We start from the raw sequence: 22255 nt of genomic DNA on the forward strand, positions 1-22255 counted from the left end.
TGTATATATATATATATGTATATATATATATGTATATATATATATATATTATTATTTTTTTTATTATCACACCGGCCGATTCCCACCAAGGCAGGGTGGCCCGAAAAAGAAAAACTTTCACCATCATTCACTCCATCACTGTCTTGCCAGAAGGGTGCTTTACACTACAGTTTTTAAACTGCAACATTAACACCCCTCCTTCAGAGTGCAGGCACTGTACTTCCCATCTCCAGGACTCAAGTCCGGCCTGCCGGTTTCCCTGAATCCCTTCATAAATGTTACTTTGCTCACACTCCAACAGCACGTCAAGTATTAAAAACCATTTGTCTCCATTCACTCCTATCAAACACGCTCACGCATGCCTGCTGGAAGTCCAAGCCCCTCGCACACAAAACCTCCTTTACCCCCTCCCTCCAACCCTTCCTAGGCCGACCCCTACCCCGCCTTCCTTCCACTACAGACTGATACACTCTTGAAGTCATTCTGTTTCGCTCCATTCTCTCTACATGTCCGAACCACCTCAACAACCCTTCCTCAGCCCTCTGGACAACAGTTTTGGTAATCCCGCACCTCCTCCTAACTTCCAAACTACGAATTCTCTGCATTATATTCACACCACACATTGCCCTCAGACATGACATCTCCACTGCCTCCAGCCTTCTCCTCGCTGCAACATTCATCACCCATTCATATATATATATATATATATATATATATATATATATTATATATATATATATATATATATATATATGTCGTGCCGAATAGGCAGAACTTGCGATCTTGGCTTAAATAGCAACGTTCATCTTGCCATACAGGATAAGTGAAAATTTGTGTATGCAATAATTTCGCCAAAATCATTCTGAACCTAACGAAAAAATATATTTCACTGTGTTTGTTTCGTATTAAATTATTGTAAACAAATCTAAAATATATTTATTTGGATTAGGCTAAAATAAATTGTTCTTCTTGTAATAAGGTTAGGTAAGTTTTCTAAGATTCTTTTGGTGCAAAATTATAAATTTTTACATCAACATTTATGAAAAAATATATCTTTAAACGTATAAGAGAAAATTTCGGAAAGGACTTAATTTTAAATGAGTTCTTGCTAATTGACCAGTTTTACATATTCGGCACGACATATATATATATATATATATATATATATATATATATATATATATATACACACACACACACACACACACACGAGTAAAATTTTGGCTTAAATAGCACGCTCTTCTTGCCGAATAAGGCAAACGAAAATTTGTGTATAAATTCCAGAATATTAGACAATATTTTAGAGCATAAAACTCTCAGGTTTATACATTCCAGAACACAAGTTTGAAATATATTGCGCTCCAGGTAACCTCATCTCTGATAAGACATGATTCCATAACATTTCGTTGAATTACAGGGAAGTTATTCTTTGGCAGTAGTCCAGTCTACACAGTGTCTGTATCCCTTACATGAATGAACAAAGTACTGTACATGAATGAACAAAGTACTGTACATTAATGAACAAAGTACTGTACATTAATGAACAAAGTACTGTACATGAATGAACAAAGTACTGTACATGAATGAACAAAGTACTGTACATGAATGAACAAAGTACTGTACATAAATGAACAAAGTACTGGATTCTTGTTCACTAGGTATTGTATTTTTATGGTGTTTAAATCACAAACATGCGATCTTAATAATGCATAACAAGTCACACGGGGATGGAAATCCTTAGCTCTAGATCTTTCGTACTATTGAGCGTCGTCAGGAGCTATACAATGTTGCAAGACAGCAACAGATAGGGAGATTCTCTGAGGCAAGGCAGAAAGTATTAATGATAGCTGTTGCTGTCTTGCAACATAGCATAGCTCTTGACGACCCACAAGAATACGAAAGATCCAGAGCTAAAGATTTACATCCCTAGGTGGCTAGTGTGTGCGTGTGTGTATATATATACACGCCAAGGTATTGTCCAGTGTGGGTAGATTGGTAAAGCACTGCGTACCTTGTCCTAAGGTTCGTAGGTTCGAGTCTCCTTCAGCCAGAGATCAGTGTTTGTGTATATTTCGCATGCTCTCGCGAATTCCTTGCATATATATATATATATATATATATATATATATATATATATATATATATATATATATATATATATATATATATATATATATATATAGTATAATGTATATATAATATACATTCATTTATATACACCCACATATACATTGAGAATTACAGACTAAGGGTAGGTAGTGAAGGGGTGGAAGTAGAGAGGGAGACGTAGTGGAGGGGTCGTAGCTGGGCTCCCTACCTCCCTTCCTCCCCCAGACATTAATAGGGAGCGACATGCAGTTCCTGTGATGGTTATCTGCTCGTGTTGCTCCCCCACTCTACGTCGTGGCCTCGCCCAGATGTTTGGGAGGAGGAGTGACGTGTTGCTCCCCCACTCTACGTAGTGGCCTCGCCCAGATGTTTGGGAGGATGAGGAGTGACGTGTTGCTCCCCCACTCTACGTCGTGGCCTCACCCAGATGTTGGGGAGGAGGAGGAGTGACGTGTTGCTCCCCCACTCTACGTCGTGGCCTCACCCAGATGTTGGGGAGGAGGAGGAGTGACGTGTTGCTCCCCACTCTACGTCGTGGCCTCGCCCAGATGTTGGGGAGGAGGAGGGGTGACGTGTTGCTACCCCACTCTACGTCGTGGCCTCACCCAGATGTTGGGGAGGAGGAGGGGTGACGTGTTGCTCCCCCACTCTACGTCGTGGCCTCGCCCAGATGTTGGGGAGGAGGAGGGGTGACGTGTTGCTCCCCCACTCTACGTCGTGGCCTCGCCCAGATGTTGGGGAGGAGGAGGGGTGACGTGTTGCTCCCCCACTCTACGTCGTAGTTTTCCCCATAAATCAAGAAAAAGCTCTAGGTGAGCGAAACGTGTCCTTCATAAAAAACAATTCCTAGTACTGAGCATATCTGAATTATGTTAAGACACAGCTCAAGGCCCGTTGAGTACGAGAGCCATTTTCTAAATGGCTACTAGCCATTTTAACTTTTAAAATATCTGAGATAAAAATTTTTTTTATCTCTGCTGCATAACTCGTCTCACACCTGAAAAAATATAAAAAAATAAAATTTTTATATACCCTTACAATGTTATGAGAGAGAGAGAGAGAGAGAGAATCACTTGAAGAATCAGGAGAGGAGATTATATCACCTGGTCCAGCCTGCCGGTTAATTTACGTTCATCTGTGAGATATGATGTGTTGCCACTCATACCCGGCCACTCATACCCGGCCACTCATACCTAGCCACTCATACCCGGCCACTCATACCCGGCCACTCATACCCGGCCACTCATACCCGGCCACTCATACCTAGCCACTCATACCCGGCCACTCATACCCGGCCACTCATACCCGGCCACTCATACCCGGCCACTCATACCCGGCCACTCATACCTAGCCACTCATACCCGGCCACTCATACCCGGCCACTCATACCCGGCCACTCATACCCGGCCACTCATACCCGGCCACTCATACCCAGCCACTCATACCCGGCCACTCATACCCGGCCACTCATACCCGGCCACTCATACCCGGCCACTCATACCCGGCCACTCATACCTAGCCACTCATACCCGGCCACTCATACCTAGCCACTCATACCCGGCCACTCATACCTAGCCACTCATACCCGGCCACTCATACCTAGCCACTCATACCCGGCCACTCATACCTAGCCACTCATACCCGGCCACTCATACCTAGCCACTCATACCCGGCCACTCATACCTAGCCACTCATACCCGGCCACTCATACCTAGCCACTCATACCCGGCCACTCATACCCGGCCACTCATACCTAGCCACTCATACCCGGCCACTCATACCTAGCCACTCATACCTGGCCACTCATACCTAGCCACTCATACCCGGCCACTCATACCCGGCCACTCATACCTAGCCACTCATACCCGGCCACTCATACCTAGCCACTCATACCCGGCCACTCATACCCGGCCACTCATACCTAGCCACTCATACCCGGCCACTCATACCTAGCCACTCATACCCGGCCACTCATACCCGGCCACTCATACCTAGCCACTCATACCCGGCCACTCATACCCGGCCACTCATACCCGGCCACTCATACCCGGCCACTCATACCTAGCCACTCATACCCGGCCACTCATACCTAGCCACTCATATCCGGCCACTCATACCTAGCCACTCATACCCGGCCACTCATACCCGGCCACTCATACCTAGCCACTCATACCCGGCCACTCATACCTAGCCACTCATACCCGGCCACTCATACCCGGCCACTCATACCTAGCCACTCATAACCGGCCACTCATACCCGGCCACTCATACCCGGCCACTCATACCCGGCCACTCATACCTAGCCACTCATACCCGGCCACTCATACCTAGCCACTCATACCCGGCCACTCATACCCGGCCACTCATACCCGGCCACTCATACCCGGCCACTCATACCCGGCCACTCATACCCGGCCACTCATACCCGGCCACTCATACCTAGCCACTCATACCCGGCCACTCATACCCGGCCACTCATACCTAGCCACTCATACCCGGCCACTCATACCCGGCCACTCATACCTAGCCACTCATACCCGGCCACTCATACCCGGCCACTCATACCCGGCCACTCATACCTAGCCACTCATACCCGGCCACTCATACCCGGCCACTCATACCTAGCCACTCATACCCGGCCACTCATACCCGGCCACTCATACCCGGCCACTCATACCCGGCCACTCATACCCGGCCACTCATACCTAGCCACTCATACCCGGCCACTCATACCCGGCCACTCATACCTAGCCACTCATACCTGGCCACTCATACCCGGCCACTCATACCTAGCCACTCATACCTGGCCACTCATACCCGGCCACTCATACCCGGCCGCTCATACCCGGCCACTCATACCTAGCCACTCATACCTGGCCACTCATACCCGGCCACTCATACCCGGCCACTCATACCCGGCCACTCATACCTAGCCACTCATACCCGGCCACTCATACCCGGCCACTCATACCTAGCCACTCATACCTGGCCACTCATACCCGGCCACTCATACCTAGCCACTCATACCTGGCCACTCATACCCGGCCACTCATACCTAGCCACTCATACCCGGCCACTCATACCTAGCCACTCATACCTGGCCACTCATACCTGGCCACTCATACCCGGCCACTCATACCTAGCCACTCATACCTGGCCACTCATACCCGGCCACTCATACCTAGCCACTCATACCCGGCCACTCATACCTAGCCACTCATACCTGGCCACTCATACCTGGCCACTCATACCTGGCCACTCATACCTGGCCACTCATACCTGGCCACTCATACCTAGCCACTCATACCTGGCCACTCATACCCGGCCACTCATACCTAGCCACTCATACCCGGCCACTCATACCTAGCCACTCATACCTGGCCACTCATACCCGGCCACTCATACCTAGCCACTCATACCCGGCCACTCATACCTAGCCACTCATACCCGGCCACTCATACCTAGCCACTCATACCTGGCCACTCATACCCGGCCACTCATACCTAGCCACTCATACCCGGCCACTCATACCTAGCCACTCATACCTAGCCACTCATACCCGGCCGTAACATCACTAGCCCCATCTTTACTGTAAAATCTTTACTGCTATTACTACATCTGTACTAGTACTGCTACTACATCTTCACTATTACTACATCTGTACTAGTACTGCTACTACATCTTCACTATTACTACATCTGTACTAGTACTGCTACTACATCTTCACTATTACTACATCTGTACTAGTACTGCTACTACATCTTCACTATTACTACATCGTTACTACTACCACTAATAGTCTTTACTACTGCTACTTCTACTACATATTTACTACTGTTATTTACTAGTAATGCTGCTGTTATTACTGCTGACGTAACCCACCACTGCTGCTGTTCCTGGTTACTGCTACTGCTGCTGTTCCTGGTTACTGCTACTGCTGCTGTTCCTGGTTACTGCTACTGCTGCTGTTCCTGGTTACTGCTACTGCTGCTGTTCCTGGTTACTGCTACTGCTGCTGTTCCTGGTTACTGCTGCTGGTATTATTACTGCTGCTACTGCTACTACCACTATTGCTACATCGTTAACTACAACAGTTATTCCTGGTACAGCTACTATCACTACGACTGTATTACGCCTCTAATTCTGGATGTTTGGTTTAGTTGTGCATACGAGGCAAGTTCGCTTACCTGGAGTACCCTCACTCTGAGCACACACTGAGTACTCTCACTCAGAGGACTCGAGCCTACGAGAAGTGGGCATATCTTGCTCTTATGATGGGTCAAGTGTGTGTGTGTGTGTGTGTGTGTGTGTGTGTGTGTGTGTGTGTGTGTGTGTGTGTGTGTGTGTTTGTGTGTGTTTATAGCAGAGATTGTTTACGAATTACTGTAATAATTATTTTATTGCAGCGAGATACAATCTTTGTACAGAGGATGGGTGTCATTTCCATTTCACAACTTATTCCCGACTATCTTCATTGCCCATCCCCACCTCTCCTCTCTCTCTCTCTCTCTCTCTCTCTCTCTCTCTCTCTCTCTCTCTCTCTCTCTCTCTCTCTCCTCTCCCTCTCTGCAGATCCCCAACTCCCGTTTTGTTATTGTTGTCGTTGTAAAGTGTTGTTTGTGGCTACGGGGGGAGGAGGGAGGGTGTGTGTGTGTGTGTGTGTTTACATAGTCTTGTCTCTCTTTACCTCTCGTTCTCTCACAAGGCACTTACCTCCCACCACAACGGAAGCCACTTTTAACCACTACCTCTGTATACCAGACAGTTTCACTCGTGAGCTTTATCAATACCTGACGCAGCTCTACCCAGAGCTCAGTGTAGATCTTAGAGAAACTCCTCTAATTCAATTTCCGGACCCCCAAAACTTTGAATCTTGACAGAATTTCTAAGATTTAACATATTTTTTTATTCGTTTTTATTCCTAATCCCCCCCCATCATTTTTTAGATTTTTAATACCTCTAAATATTTTTCAGGTCAAAATTACGAATTTCAAGCTGTACATATTTCTTAAGCATACTTCTTTTAAGTAAACAAGATAACCTGTGTTATCTTGAAGCTTAGCGTGGCCAGTAAGCGGTAGAGGGAGACCTCTGTTACTTCGATGTTTCACCTCACGTGGGCGAAACGTCGTACTGATAGCGGCGTGGTTGTTTTGCTGCACCTTTACTCGTGTTTCTGTTGTTGGTTTGCAACACTCACTGTATACGTGGGTTTATATACTAAGCATTCTGGTTATGTGGTACAGGACTGAAGGTGAGCTGTGGTTTCTGGCACTGCTGGTTAGCTGCTGCTGTTGTTGTTACAGCTGCTAAGCTGTTGTTACAGCTGCTGCTAAGCTGTTGTTACAGCTGCTGCTAAGCTGTCTTTGTTACAGCTGCTGCTAAGCTGTTGTTACAGCTGCTGCTAAGCTGTCATTGTTACAGCTGCTGCTAAGCTGTTGTTGTTACAGCTGCTGCTAAGCTGTTGTTGTTACAGCTGCTGCTAAGCTGTTGTCGTTACAGCTGCTGCTAAGCTGTTGTTACAGCTGCTGCTAAGCTGTTGTTGTTACAGCTGCTGCTAAGCTGTTGTTGTTACAGCTGCTGCTAAGCTGTCATTGTTACAGCTGCTGCTAAGCTGTTGTTGTTACAGCTGCTGCTAAGCTGTCATTGTTACAGCTGCTGCTAAGCTGTTGTTGTTACAGCTGCTGCTAAGCTGTTGTTGTTACAGCTGTTGCTAAGCTGTTATTGTTACAGCTGCTGCTAAGCTGTTGTTGTTACAGCTGCTGCTAAGCTGTTGTTGTTACAGCTGCTGCTAAGCTGTTGTTGTTACAGCTGCTGCTAAGCTGTTGTTGTTACAGCTGCTGCTAAGCTGTTGTTGTTACAGCTGCTGCTAAGCTGTTGTTGTTACAGCTGCTGCTAAGCTGTTGTTGTTACAGCTGCTGCTAAGCTGTTGTTGTTACAGCTGCTGCTAAGCTGTTGTTGTTACAGCTGCTGCTAAGCTGTTGTTGTTACAGCTGCTGCTAAGCTGTTGTTGTTACAGCTGCTGCTAAGCTGTTGTTGTTACAGCTGCTGCTAAGCTGTTGTTGTTACAGCTGCTGCTAAGCTGTTGTTGTTACAGCTGCTGCTAAGCTGTTGTTGTTACAGCTGCTGCTAAGCTTTTGTTGTTACAGCTGCTGCTAAGCTTTTGTTGTTACAGCTGCTGCTAAGCTGTTGTTGTTACAGCTGCTGCTAAGCTGTTGTTGTTACAGCTGCTGCTAAGCTGCTGTTGTTACAGCTGCTGCTAAGCTGCTGTTGTTACAGCTGCTGCTAAGCTGCTGTTGTTACAGCTGCTGCTAAGCTGCTGTTGTTACAGCTGCTGCTAAGCTGCTGTTGTTACAGCTGTTGCTAAGCTGTTGTTGTTACAGCTGTTGCTAAGCTGCTGTTGTTACAGCTGTTGCTAAGCTGTTGTTGTTACAGCTGTTGCTAAGCTGTTGTTGTTACAGCTGTTGCTAAGCTGTTGTTGTTACAGCTGTTGCTAAGCTGTTGTTGTTACAGCTGTTGCTAAGCTGTTGTTGTTACAGCTGTTGCTAAGCTGTTGTTGTTACAGCTGTTGCTAAGCTGTTGTTGTTACAGCTGTTGCTAAGCTGTTGTTGTCACAGCTGTTGCTAAGCTGTTGTTGTCACAGCTGTTGCTAAGCTGTTGTTGTCACTGCTGCTGCTAAGCTGTTGTTGTTACAGCTGTTGCTAAGCTGTTGTTGTTACAGCTGTTATTACAGCTATCAGAACTCCTAACTCGCCACGCCCTGAGATGTTCTTATCTTAATCTTTTGTACATTAGCAACTCAGATGAGTGTTGGGGAAAGATGGTGGGGATGGTGGGGGATGGTGGAGCAGGTGCTAGAGGCTGTAGTGGAGTAGGTGCTGGAGACTAGTGGAACAGGGTGGTGGAGGAGGTGGAGAGAGTGGTGACGCGTCACAAGAGAGGGAGGTGTTGGGGAAAATAAATGGGAGGGGTGGAGAGGGGCAAGGTTGGAGAGAGTGGGGGGTGGTGGAGAGGGGCAGGGTTGGTGGAAAGGAGGGGTGGTGGTAGAGAGGGGCAGGGTTGGTGGAAAGAGTGGGTGGTGGTAGAGAGGGGCAGGGTTGGTGGAAAGAGTGGGGGTGGTAGAGAGGGGCAGGATTGGTGGAAAGAGTGGGTGGTGGTAGAGAGGGGCAGGGTTGGTGGAAAGAGGGGGGTGGTAGAGAGGGGCAGGGTTGGTGGAAAGAGTGGGGGTGGTAGAAAGGGGCAGGGTTGGTGGAAAGAGTGGGTGGTGGTAGAGAGGGGCAGGGTTGGTGGAAAGAGGTGGGGGGGTAGAGAGGGGCAGGGTTGGTGGAAAGAGTGGGTGGTGGTAGAGAGGGGCAGGGTTGGTGGAAAGAGTGGGGGTGGTAGAGAGGGGCAGGGTTGGTGGAAAGAGTGGGTGGTGGTAGAGAGGGGCATGGTTGGTGGAAAGAGTGGGTGGTGGTAGAGAGGGGCATGGTTGGTGGAAAGAGTGGGTAGTGGTAGAGAGGGGCAGGGATGGTGGAAAGAGTGGGTGGTGGTAGAGAGGGGCAGGATTGATGGAAAGAATGAGGGGTGGCAGAGAGGGGCAGGGTTGGTGGAAAGAGTGGGTGGTAGAGAGGGGCAGGGCTGGTGGAAAGAGTGTGGGTGGTAGAGAGGGGCAGGGTTGGTGGAAAGAGTGGGGGGTGGAAAAGAGGGGCAGGGTTGGTGGAAAGAGTGTGTGGTGGTAGAGAGGGGCAGGGTTGGTGGAAAGAGTGGGTGGTGGTAGAGAGGGGCAGGGTTGGTGGAAAGAGTGGGTGGTGGTAGAGAGGGGCAGGGTTGGTGGAAAGAGTGTGTGGTGGTAGAGAGGGGCAGGGTTGGTGGAAAGAGTGGGTGGTGGTAGAGAGGGGCAGGGATGGTGGAAAGAGTGGGTGGTGGTAGAGAGGGGCAGGGATGGTGGAAAGAGTGGGTGGTGGTAGAGAGGGGCAGGGATGGTGGAAAGAGTGGGTGGTGGTAGAGAGGGGCAGGGTTGGTGGAAAGAGTGGGTGGTGGTAAAGAGGGGCAGGGTTGGTGGAAAGAGTGGGTGGTGGTAGAGAGGGGCAGGGTTGGTGGAAAGAGTGGGTGGTGGTAAAGAGGGGCAGGGTTGGTGGAAAGAGTGGGTGGTGGTAAAGAGGGGCAGGGTTGGTGGAAAGAGTGGGTGGTGGTAGAGAGGGGCAGGGTTGGTGGAAAGAGTGGGTGGTGGTAAAGAGGGGCAGGGTTGGTGGAAAGAGTGGGTGGTGGTAAAGAGGGGCAGGGTTGGTGGAAAGAGTGGGTGGTGGTAGAGAGGGGCAGGGTTGGTGGAAAGAGTGGGTGGTGGTAAAGAGGGGCAGGGTTGGTGGAAAGAGTGGGTGGTGGTAGAGAGGGGCAGGGTTGGTGGAAAGAGTGGGTGGTGGTAAAGAGGGGCAGGGTTGGTGGAAAGAGTGGGTGGTGGTAAAGAGGGGCAGGGTTGGTGGAAAGAGTGGGTGGTGGTAGAGAGGGGCAGGGTTGGTGGAAAGAGTGGGTGGTGGTAAAGAGGGGCAGGGTTGGTGGAAAGAGTGGGTGGTGGTAGAGAGGGGCAGGGTTGGTGGAAAGTGGGTGGTGGTAAAGAGGGGCAGGGTTGGTGGAAAGATTGGGGGGTGGTAGAGAGGGGCAGGGTTGGTGGAAAGAGTGGGTGGTGGTAGAGAGGGGCAGGGATGGTGGAAAGAGTGGGTGGTGGTAGAGAGGGGCAGGGATGGTGGAAAGAGTGGGTGGTGGTAGAGAGGGGCAGGGATGGTGGAAAGAGTGGGTGGTGGTAGAGAGGGGCAGGGATGGTGGAAAGAGTGGGTGGTGGTAGAGAGGGGCAGGGATGGTGGAAAGAGTGGGTGGTGGTAGAGAGGGGCAGGGTTGGTGGAAAGAGTGGGTGGTGGTAGAGAGGGGCAGGGATGGTGGAAAGAGTGGGTGGTGGTAGAGAGGGGCAGGGTTGGTGGAAAGAGTGGGTGGTGGTAGAGAGGGGCAGGGTTGGTGGAAAGAGTGGGTGGTGGTAGAGAGGGGCAGGGTTGGTGGAAAGAGTGGGTGGTGGTAGAGAGGGGCAGGGATGGTGGAAAGAGTGGGTGGTGGTAGAGAGGGGCAGGGATGGTGGAAAGAGTGGGTGGTGGTAGAGAGGGGCAGGAATGTACCCAGATCAGTATCGGGAGAAAATCCCTCCTGTACCTGACCAATCATACTCACCTGAGAACTTCGCTAGCACAACAAGGAGGAGGTGTTGGAGGAGGAGGTGTAGGAGGAGGAGGAGGAGGAGGTGGTGTAGGAGGAGGAGGAGGAGGTGTAGGAGGAGGAGGAGGAGGTGGTGTAGGAGGAGGAGGAGGTGTAGGAGGAAGAGGAGGAGGAGGAGGAGGTGTAGGAGGAGGAGGTGTAGGAGGAGGAGGTGTAGGAGGTGGTGTAGACGTAGAACGAACAGGAGACACTGGAGGTGGCGACGAGGAGACGAGACACAGAAGGGGACTAAAGGACTAAGAGAAAGATGGAAAGGAGGAGTGGTGGAAAAAACCTCAGAGGGGACGGTAAAGCGAAGATTGGCAAGTTAAAGAGAGGGGGAGATAAAGGGAATAAACTGATGGCAACTCGCTGAAAATGAAAGAACATCAATGAAGTGTAATTAGACTGGTAATAATGATGGTAGACATGATATATATATAATACATATAATGTGTGTATATATATATATATATATATATATATATATATATATATATGTGTGTATGTATATATATGTATTACAAATGTGTGAATACACACAAAAGAGGATTCGTGTGAGTAAAGGCGATCAGATGACTGGAATTGTTGCTCGTTTGTTGGCTTGGAACCCTTCCATCCCTCGCCGCTGGAGATGTAAACACAAAAACAAAGGAACATCTAATCGAGCCATTGTGTCGTATATACAGCAACTTTATCATGCTTATTTTTTTTTTAATGCCTCCGCCTTCATGCTTGCTGCTGCTTGCGTCTTAGCTTATGCTCCATCCTTCTCTTGTTTTTTTCTTTCCTCCCCTTTTCTTTATTTTTTTTTCTTCTTCTTCCTCCTGTTCTTTCTTCGTTTGCTTTCATCAGTTTATTGTCCAGTTTTCGGGTTGGTGGAAGGAATATATAAAAAAATGAGAGACTTTGCAGATCTAGCTTATATCGGTACAACATTTCGATCAGTTTAGATCATTATCATGATCTTAGGTGATCAAAACGTTGTCCCAGTAAGAGGTTGATTAAGATGTTTTTACCATCGTGGGAAATACGTTGGTTAGTGCCCAGAATAAATGAGCATCGTATACACTGTATATGGCTACACATCATTGTCCTCCCGTTGTTGCATTAGTTTAATTTCTATTCGTCCTCCTGCTTCTCCTCCTTTACCTTCTGTTATCTTCTACATTTATGCTTGCTCTTTTTATTCTTGTTGCTTCATCTTCCAATCCTCTCTCTTCCCAACCTTGCCTAGCTAATATGATAATGCTATACAGTACCGATATCTTATCAACTTGCTTAGCTGCTCCGTTATTTTCATGGCCTCTTTCCTTCCATCCTTCCTTCCATCCTTCCTTCCTTCCTCCTGCTGCACCCTCCCATTGTTTGCTTGGGCCGTTTGCCTGGTTCTCCAAGACGAAAAAAAAAAGCAAAACAGAAGTTCAAACATTGACCTTGTGGCCGTCCGAGTTGTTAAAACAAGCCAAGGTGCTGGGCTGGGTCGGGCTGTCAGTCACTCTTAAGACGATGGTGGGTCAACCACTGGTCAAGCAACGAGACGGATTTTTTCCGCATTTTCTTTTTTTTTTTTTCTTCATTAAGAATATTTTCAGGATTAGATTTTGCTGCTGAAGTGGCTAGTTTATTGTGCACCGCCACAACCATGTGATGTAAAGAATGAAAAAGGCACAATAACGTGACTAGAACAATACACGAATAACCTTCGTATAGGAGAGAGGAGCTTACGACGACGTTTGGGTCCGACTTGGACCATTAAGAAAGTCACAGTGAGCCAAGTCGGACAGAAACGTCGTCGTAAGGTTCTATTTGCGTTTTTTTTTTTGTGTTTTCTACCTGATGTAAATTTAGTAAACCGACAAGTTGGTGAATGCGACACTTGCGCAACATTCAGAGTCTGCAACCAACTGCACACGGGAATTACTCCCTGCGAAAGTAAAAGACACGGAAGGCGGTGCAACATCACCCCCCCCCCCCTTCCAGTGAAAGGCAGGGATACACAAGTGTCTTTGTTAGGTTAGGTTTGTCGGGAAAGAGGACAGGTGTTTCCTGACGTGGGTCTTAGTCATATGATGACCCACAGCTGGAGCTTCAAGTACCTCATTCTTCAGCACCTTATCCACCCTATGGAGGGCATCGCAAGACCATATGGATACGCAAAATGCCTAGGAACTAGGGCCCATTAGGGTTTGCAGGAGTACATTTGTATTTAAGAGGTAGACGACGCATATAGTTTAATCGTGAGGATTAAACGGTAATCAGATTTTCACAAAATTTTACAGACAAGAACCTAAAGTCAGTTTCTGACCAGCCGGGATGTGGCTCGTACGTCGCTTTACGTGCGGCCAGGCAGTAGCAGCCTGATTGATCAGGCTCTGAATCACCACGAAACCTGGTCACGGACCTGGCCTCGGGGGGGAGGGGGCGTTGAACCCCGAAACTTCCTTCAGGTATACTCCAGGAATACACAAAATGGTAAAGTCTGCACCAAGATACACGAGTTAATAGGGTTACCAAAGCTTATGCCTTGGTAGCCCTATTAACCGTGTAACATATATATTTGTTAGAAGGTTTGGATTTGAGAAAAACCTGCTTGGTATGGACCAGCAGACCTGCTGTAGTGTTCCTCTTTTCTTATGTTCTTATTTTGAATTTCCCTCTACCCAAGTCGAATTAAGAGGCAACTGTTCTGGACATTTAAAGCTAAACTGCTGGGAGTTTTGGTGGTTTTCTGAAATATTTCAGGCTAGAGCATAAGAATAGAGGAACACTGCAGGGGGTGGCTTAAGTAGCTTTGGTCAAGGGGCACCTGCACATGCTAATTGTGCCTAGAATCTGGCCCTAGTTGCCGCACACAAGCCTTAAATGTTGCAATCCGATCGGCTGAGGAGTTCTCGAGTTACGAGCGAAATAAAATCGAAAATTAGGAAGAAAAAAATTAGTCCAGAACTTCAAGGTATCTCTTCTGGGACACCTTTGTTTTATTATTATTCTTGTGTATTGTTTGTAAATGTTGTTTGTGACTTATTGTTGCAATTGTTATTCATAACATATTGTTTGTAAATATCATTGCTGCTCTCTGTCATTGTAATTCTTGTTTGCAACTGCTTATAATTATTGTCGTTGTTTGTAACTGACGTCCCACATCATAAAAATCATTGAAAGAATGCTAAGAAGCAGGATTGCAAATCACCTGGATTCCCAAAATCTGCACAATCCAGGGCAACATGGTTTCAGGGCAAGTCACTCCTGCCTCTCACAACTACTGGATCACTATGATATGGTCTTGGATGCACTGGAAGGAAATCAGAATGCAGATGTAATATACACAGACTTTGCAAAAGCATTTGACAAATGCGATCATGGCGTAATAGCCCATAAAATACGTGCTAAAGGAATAACTGGGAAAGTGGGGAGATGGATCTTCAACTTCCTAACAAATCGAACACAAAGAGTAGTGGTCAACAGAGTTAAATCGGAGGCTGCCATAGTGAAGAGCTCTGTTCCACAAGGCACAGTACTCGCCCCCCTCTTATTCCTCATCCTCATATCAGACATAGACAGAGATATACATCACAGCACCGTATCATCCTTTGCGGATGATACTAGGATCTGCATGAGGCTGTCATCTGCTGAGGACGCGGTTACCCTCCAAGAAGATATAAACAAAGTTTTCCAGTGGGCAACGGTAAACAATATGATGTTCAATGAGGACAAATTCCAACTACTCCGTTATGGAAAACTGGAGGAGATAATAACTAGAACAGAGTATACTACTGACTCCGGCCATACAATAGAGCGGAAAAGTAATGTAAGTGACCTGGGAGTAGTAATGTCTGAGGATCTCACTTTCAAGGATTACAACAGTGCCACGATCACAAGTGCAAAGAAAATGATAGGATGGATAATGAGAACGTTCAAAACCAGAGATGCCAAGCCAATGATGATACTTTTCAAACCACTTGTTCTCTCTAGGCTGGAATACTGCTGTACATTAACATCTCCATTCAAAGCAGGTGAAATTGCAGATCTCGAGAGTGTACAGAGAGCCTTTACTGCACGTACAAGTTCTGTCAAGCACCTTAACTACTGGGAAGGCTTGGAAGCACTTGACTTGTACTCGTTGGAACGCAGGAGGGAGAGATGTATCATAATCTACACTTGGAAAATCTTGGAAGGAATGGTCCCAAATCTGCACACAGAAATCACTCCCTACGAAAATAAAAGACTGGGTAGGCGATGCAAAATGCCCCCAATTAAAAGTAGGGGCGCCATTGGTACACTAAGGGAAAACACCATAAGTGTCCGGGGCCCAAGACTGTTCAACAGCCTCCCACCAAGCATAAGGGGAATTACCAATGAACCCCTGACTGCCTTCAAGAGAGAGCTGGATACCTAAAGTCAGTGCCGGATCAGCCGGGCTGTGGCTCGTACGTTGGACTGCGTGCGGCCAGCAGTAACAGCCTAGTTGATCAGGCCCTGATCCACCGGGAGGCCTGGTCATGGACCGGGCCGCGGGGGCGTTGATCCCCGGAATAACCTCCAGGTCATTGTCATTTTTGTTTGTAATTGAAAATTTTTGTAATTGTTGCACCGCCATTGTCAACACCATTTTCTGGAGGACATTTTGAGCTCGAAATTGAGACTTAGAGTTTGTACCTCGGTATGAACAGATATACAGTAGAGTGTAAATTTGGGACAGGAGTAAATTTTGTGGTTGTCTTATAATATGTCTTAGTCTCCAGCTTCATTAATGTAGTCTGTGCTCTTTTCTTTTCAGAAAAGTTTTCTACGGACTTCTGGCAACCATCCATATGTGGTGTTGCCCTGCGACTCTCGTCAGTGCTACAACAGCTGTTGTTCTGTAAGGCTATTCCTGCAAGCGTGTTCTGTGAGTGAATGTGGTTTCGCCAAATTCTCCCCTTCGGCGTGCAAGTATTGTACCTCTTAGAAAAAATGCTGATTTGAGTATCAGAAAAAATGCTGATTTGAGTATCAGACTGATCACCGAAAATTTGAGCCTAACAAAGTTAACTGTTGGTGGGAGTCTGAAGAGAACTGACGACTCTGGTGAGTATGGATCGCTGTGTCGAGGAAGATGTGGAAGAAAACGCGAGACAACACCTCACTATGACAAGGTTATCATAAGAAAGTGTGAAGGATCCCAAGAAAACAAGCAAAGATCTATAGAGAGATTTGTCTTCAGCTGGAGTAAATGTTGATTCTTCAACTGTTCAACGAAGGCTCCTTGAAGTTAGCAGGACTGCCAGAAAGCCGATAAAGAAACAATTAGTGACTTTTGCTATGAAGAAAAAACGGTTGCGATGGGCATTCGATCCTAAGGGAAGGATGACAGATGAATGGAGAAAAATTATATTTTCAGATGAGGTGTATTTTGAAGTATATAAGTACAGATCAATGGTAGCGAGACACAGAGCAAAGGCGAATCTCTTAGGAATGGACACATTCAACAAACACCAAAACATTCATTTAAGATATTTTGGGGTAGTTTTACTGTATAGACTTTCCTGATGGAGAAGGTATTTTCCAGCAGGATCTTGCTCCATGCCACACTTCCAGAAAAATACCGACATTCTTCAACGAAAGTCTGCTAAGCTTTCTAAACTGATCTGGAAACTCTCCTGACTCCAGCCCAACTGAGGTTACGGGCAATAACCAAACGCAGGATCTCAAAACAGAACATGCCAAAACGTGTTCAACATTGATGGATTCTATACCAAAGTGTGTAGCAATGTTTATAAAACCAAAGGATAGTAATATCTCTTATATCAGTTATATCAGTTATCTGTGACATCATTACCTTGTATTTTTCAAATAAATATTAATTTTCCAAGTGTCTTATTTCATCACTGCCCCAATTAATATGAACACTACTGTATTTTGCTGGGAAAGAATACACAAATTTAGTATAACGCGATCGCATTATACAGTAAAGTTCAGTGCGATCGTGTAATTTGTTCTTGGGAGTTAAGAACTGAGTGAGGAACGGGAGATGGAAGAAGAAAGGAGGGGAAGCAAGGATGAGAAGAGAGGAAGACGGAAAGGGGAAATAGTGATTGAGGGGAGTGAATGGAGGAATGGATTAGATGAGAGGAAGAGAGGGAAGTGAACTTGACTCAAGAAATCGTAATGACACGATTGCAAACAAACCATACCCCGGCCGGGATTGAACCCGCGGTCATAGTCTCAAAACTCCAGCCCGTCGCGTTAGCCACTAGACCAGCTAGCCACAATAAGATTCATCCAACTAGGTATATTTCTACACCATAGGAAGGTTAGCACAGGCACCACTGTGACCACAAATGCAAGTTTTTACAGACGATCTCCAGCTAGCGTGGCCGTGACGAACTCTAGCTCAAGTCCCTTCACTGTCGTCAACATGACTCAATGGTGTAGAAATATACCTAGTTGGATGAATCTTATTGTGGCTAGCTGGTCTAGTGGCTAACGCGACGGGCTGGAGTTTTGAGACTCTATGACCGCGGGTTCAATCCCGGCCGGGGGTATGGTTTTTTAGGGAAGTGAAATAAGAACAGGGAATCGAGATGAAGGATAAAGGGGATAAATGAGAGGGTGGGATAGGAAGGAGAAAGGAAGGGTGAAGGGAATAGAGGGAAGGTGAGGAGGGGATATCTCTCCCCCCACACGTGCCGAGGGGTATGTTGGGGATAGGGGAGGGGAAGAGGGGGAATAACCCTCCCCCTACACGTGCCAATGAGGGCGTGTTGGGGATTATAATCGCTGCTCTATTTATTACCTCTGTTGGCGGGATTACCGGGATTTATCAGACTGTTGCTGGGATTACTCTGGGGTGGGAGGTAGGGGATAGAACAGACTAAATTCTTTGATTATCATGAGTTGGGGGAAAGGTTATGTTGTGGGCACCCAGCCACCCCTCACCGCCCCCTCTCAAACACTACCACCCACCATCCCTTCTCAACACTACCCCCACCCTCCCTCAACCACTACCACCCCACCACCCCCTCAACCACTACCACCCCAACCACCCCCTCTCAACCAGTATCACCCCCACCATCCCTTCTCAACCACTACCATCGCAATCACCCCCTCTCAACCACTACCATCCCAACCACCCAATCTCAACCACTATCACCCCACCACCCCTTCTCAACCACTACCACCCCCCTTAATCACTACCACCCCTACCACCCCCTCTCAACCACTACCACCCCTTCTCAACCACTACCACCTCCCTCAACCACTACCACCCCAACCACCCCCTCTCAACCACCCCCCTCTTAAATACTACCACCCCCTCTCAACCACCCCCCTCTTAAATACTACCACCCCCTCTCCCCCCTTTGCTTCCTCCTACACCCAAAATCCACCAACACACTTCAAATTCCCTCTCTTCCCTATCCAGCCACCTATCCTTCCCCTCCATCCCTCCCAACCTATCCCCCCCTCTCACCCAGGTTCCAGTAGGTTGTAATTAAGTGTTGTAATGAAGTGTTATTAATAGCGTTATAATTAAGGTTGTGACGCGGTTGCCACCACCAGGTGCAACAACCTCTTCCTAATTACCTGTCCCTAAGTATCTGTCCCTAATTACCTGTCCCTAATTGCCTGCCTCTACCTCTGTCTAATTACTTGTCAGTAATTACCTCTCCTTAATTATCTGCTCCTAGTTACCTGTTCTTAATTACCTGTCTTTAATTACCTGTTTGTTGTGGCCTGTTTGTTATTAAATTTGCGAGGGGAGGAGTTTAATCCCTGTATTGTCACGTACTCCAGGAAGTCCTCTTTGGAATCGGATTGTATCGTATTGTATGGTTGTATTGCATTGTATCTTTTGTTGCATTGTATCGTTTTGTTGTATCGTTGTATTGTTTAGTATCACTGTATCGCTGTATAGTACTATGTCGTTGTATCATTGTATTATGTCGTATCATTGTATTATGTTGTATCATTGCATTATATCATTGTATTGTGTCGTATCGTTGTATCATTGTATTTTGTCACTGTATCGGTGTATTGTATCGTTGTATCACTGTAATGTATCGTTGTATTGGCTCGTTGTAATGTACCATTGTATTATATAATTGTATCGCATTGCATCACTGTGTTGCATCATTTCACAAATCATTGCACTTCTGCACCAAGATTCTGGGAGAGCAATATAGTGGTACGACTCGTGACGCACAGTACGTCATTCCTCGGAACAAACATACGCGCCTTATGTCTTCAGACTTATGTCTTCAGACTTACTGTCTTCAGACTTATGTCTTCAGACTTACTGTCTTCAGACTTACGTCTTGTGACTTATTAAGGAAGGTGACGGATACTGAGGAAGCTGCCTGGAATCAGAAATTTTGACACAGCCGATGGCAAAATTGTATAATACTATCCAGAGGTTATCTATCATTATTAATATTGTCCAGAGGTTATTCATTATTGTATAATAATATATCCAGGAGTTATTCATCGTTGTGTTGTGTATAATACAAGTGTATATTTTTATGTGTTAGTATTTCTCTTTGGAGTTATAGATGGTGAAGGGCTCTTGATCACAGGAATTGGAGCTTCCCTCTCCCTTCCTTGGATCAAACTTGACTAGCTAAGGTAAATGGTAATGGTCCCTATTCCACAGGTGCTGTACTTACACTCTCTGTTTCTGCCTCCATCACCCCTCCCTCACATGCTTCCCTCACCCCTCCCTCACCTGCCTCCATCACCCCTCCCTCACATGCTTCCATCACCCCTCCCTCACCTGCCTCCATCACCCCTCCCTCACCTGCCTCACCTGCTTCCATCACCCCTCCCTCATCTACCTCCATCACCCCTCCCTCACCTGCCTCCATCACCTGCCGATCGTGCTAACTCTTGCCTTGGCTTACCGTCTCTCTCTTCCCCTCAGATGCATGGCTACGGTGCTGAGATGTGCGCAGCGGCGGACCTCCTGGGGCCGCAGTCCCAGATGCACCCGCAACCGCAGCCGCAGCAGTCGCAGCAGCAGCACCAGCCGCAGCACCAGCCGCACCCCGACTCCAAGTACGACACGGGTCCATTCGACGACTCCGTTCACAGCGACTCCTACGTGTCGTACCTTGAATCGGACGACTCCATGACGGCCCCGCTAAGCACGACCACCAGCCCCTGATGGTTGAGGCCCCGGGTAGTCGTCACAGCGTAGCTAAGTCGTCGTTTTCACCGTCGTTGTCGTCGTCCCCTCCTCTCCCGTCGTTGCTGTCAAATCATCCCATCTCAACTCACCACATGTTCCTCCTGGTGGGAGGTTGAAGCACAAGCCGGGGCCAGGTGGTGGTTGTTGCTGCTGCAAATTGTGGTAGTTGTGGTAGCGGTCGCGGCAGTGACATCATAAAAGCGACGTCAACAGTGGCCCACACACTGTTAAAGAAGCAGTGGTGAGGCCAGTGGTAAACACATCGTGGACTGACTCTCTTATACTCCGACTGGAAAAAACACAAGATGATAGATACACGCGCGTCAGGGGTGTACTTCAGTGTTGAGAAAAGCACTGATGACAGGTCTTGTTATAGAGACCTGAACTATAGCAGGTCACACAGGGGCTGAAGTGTGAGCTACAGTATGTCACGCGGGGGCTGCAGTAGGAACTACAGCAGGTCACACGGGGGCTGCTATGGGAACTAAAACAGATCACGAGGCTGCAGTGTGAACTACAGATCACACGGGAGTTGCTGTAGGAACTATAGCAGGTCACACGGGGGCTGCAGTAGGAACTATAGCAGGTCACACGGGGGCTGCAGAAGGGACTATAGCAGTTCACACGGGGGCTACAGTGTTTGTGTTCTACAGGTCACGTTGAAGAGACCTAAATTTCCAGATGTGAATCTGCTGTGACTTGAACCTCGACCTGATCGACTCTGGAGACAAAAAAACGTGTCATCCACTTGTTTTCCAATTGTAAAGAAATGTAACCGAAGATACTTTCCCGAAGTCTGAAATTCGACGGAATTTGGCTGGTGTCTAGTTGATTAAAAATTAGAACCTACTCAATTTCCTGTTTAATGTTCCAAATATGCTACACAAGTGCCAGGGAACGTTAACAATGTTCACCATCATTGTGAACACTTCCATGGAGGTTCAGTTCAAGGTGTTTTAAAACTGCATTTCTGTGTTCATAAAAAAAGTGTCCAGATTTTTTTGTATCTATGGTGTGTGGGACACTATAAGTGTGTGTGTGTGTGTGTGTGTGTGTGTGTGTGTGTGTGTGTGTGGAGGCCACATGTCCTTAAACCTGATTCTCTCCAAGGGACTGATCCCCCTAGACTCCTATGTTAACTTTAAGGCACAAAATATGATCATTATTTGTACTGTGTGAACAATGTTCAACTTTTTAACACGAGATCTACCTAACTATTATTAAAATATTTTTTATGCTATTATAATAATTTTGCAGCAGCTTTAATTGTTGAATTGTGTGATGATTGTAAATGTTGTTTGTGTTCTTAGTTCTTATATTTCTTCCCTCTTAGTTCTTCCATATCTTCCCTCTTAGTTCTTCCATATCTTCCCTCTTAGTTCTTCCATATCTTCCCTCTTAGTTCTTCCATATCTTCCCTCTTAGTTCTTCCATATCTTCCCTCTTAGTTCTTCCATATCTTCCCTCTTAGTTCTTCCATATCTTCCCTCTTAGTTCTTCCATATCTTCCCTCTTAGTTCTTCCATATCTTCCCTCTTAGTTCTTCCATATCTTCCCTCTTAGTTCTTCCATATCTTCCCTCTTAGTTCTTCCATATCTTCCCTCTTAGTTCTTCCATATCTTCCCTCTTAGTTCTTCCATATCTTCCCTCTTAGTTCTTCCATATCTTCCCTCTTAGTTCTTCCATATCTTCCCTCTTAGTTCTTCCATATCTTCCCTCTTAGTTCTTCCATATCTTCCCTCTTAGTTCTTCCATATCTT

General features: G+C 47.0%; 1 protein-coding gene across 5 annotated transcripts in view; it reads left to right on the forward strand.

Annotated features, from left to right (window-relative positions):
- Nucleotides 1-21348, forward strand: part of tup (LIM1_Isl and LIM2_Isl domain-containing protein tup) — a 112475-nt gene extending 91127 nt beyond the window's left edge. For all 5 annotated transcript variants that reach the window (XM_070092437.1, XM_070092438.1, XM_070092439.1 and 2 more), the window contains one exon: nt 20228-21348. In XM_070092437.1, coding sequence (XP_069948538.1) covers nt 20228-20470 — 243 coding nt within the window. In that variant the 3' untranslated portion in view covers nt 20471-21348. The remainder of the gene's footprint in view (nt 1-20227) is intronic.
- Nucleotides 21349-22255: the final 907 nt, after the last annotated feature.

The sequence above is a fragment of the Cherax quadricarinatus genome, chromosome 39, assembly GCF_038502225.1.
Source record: "Cherax quadricarinatus isolate ZL_2023a chromosome 39, ASM3850222v1, whole genome shotgun sequence".
Classification (NCBI taxonomy): Eukaryota; Metazoa; Arthropoda; class Malacostraca; order Decapoda; family Parastacidae; genus Cherax; species Cherax quadricarinatus.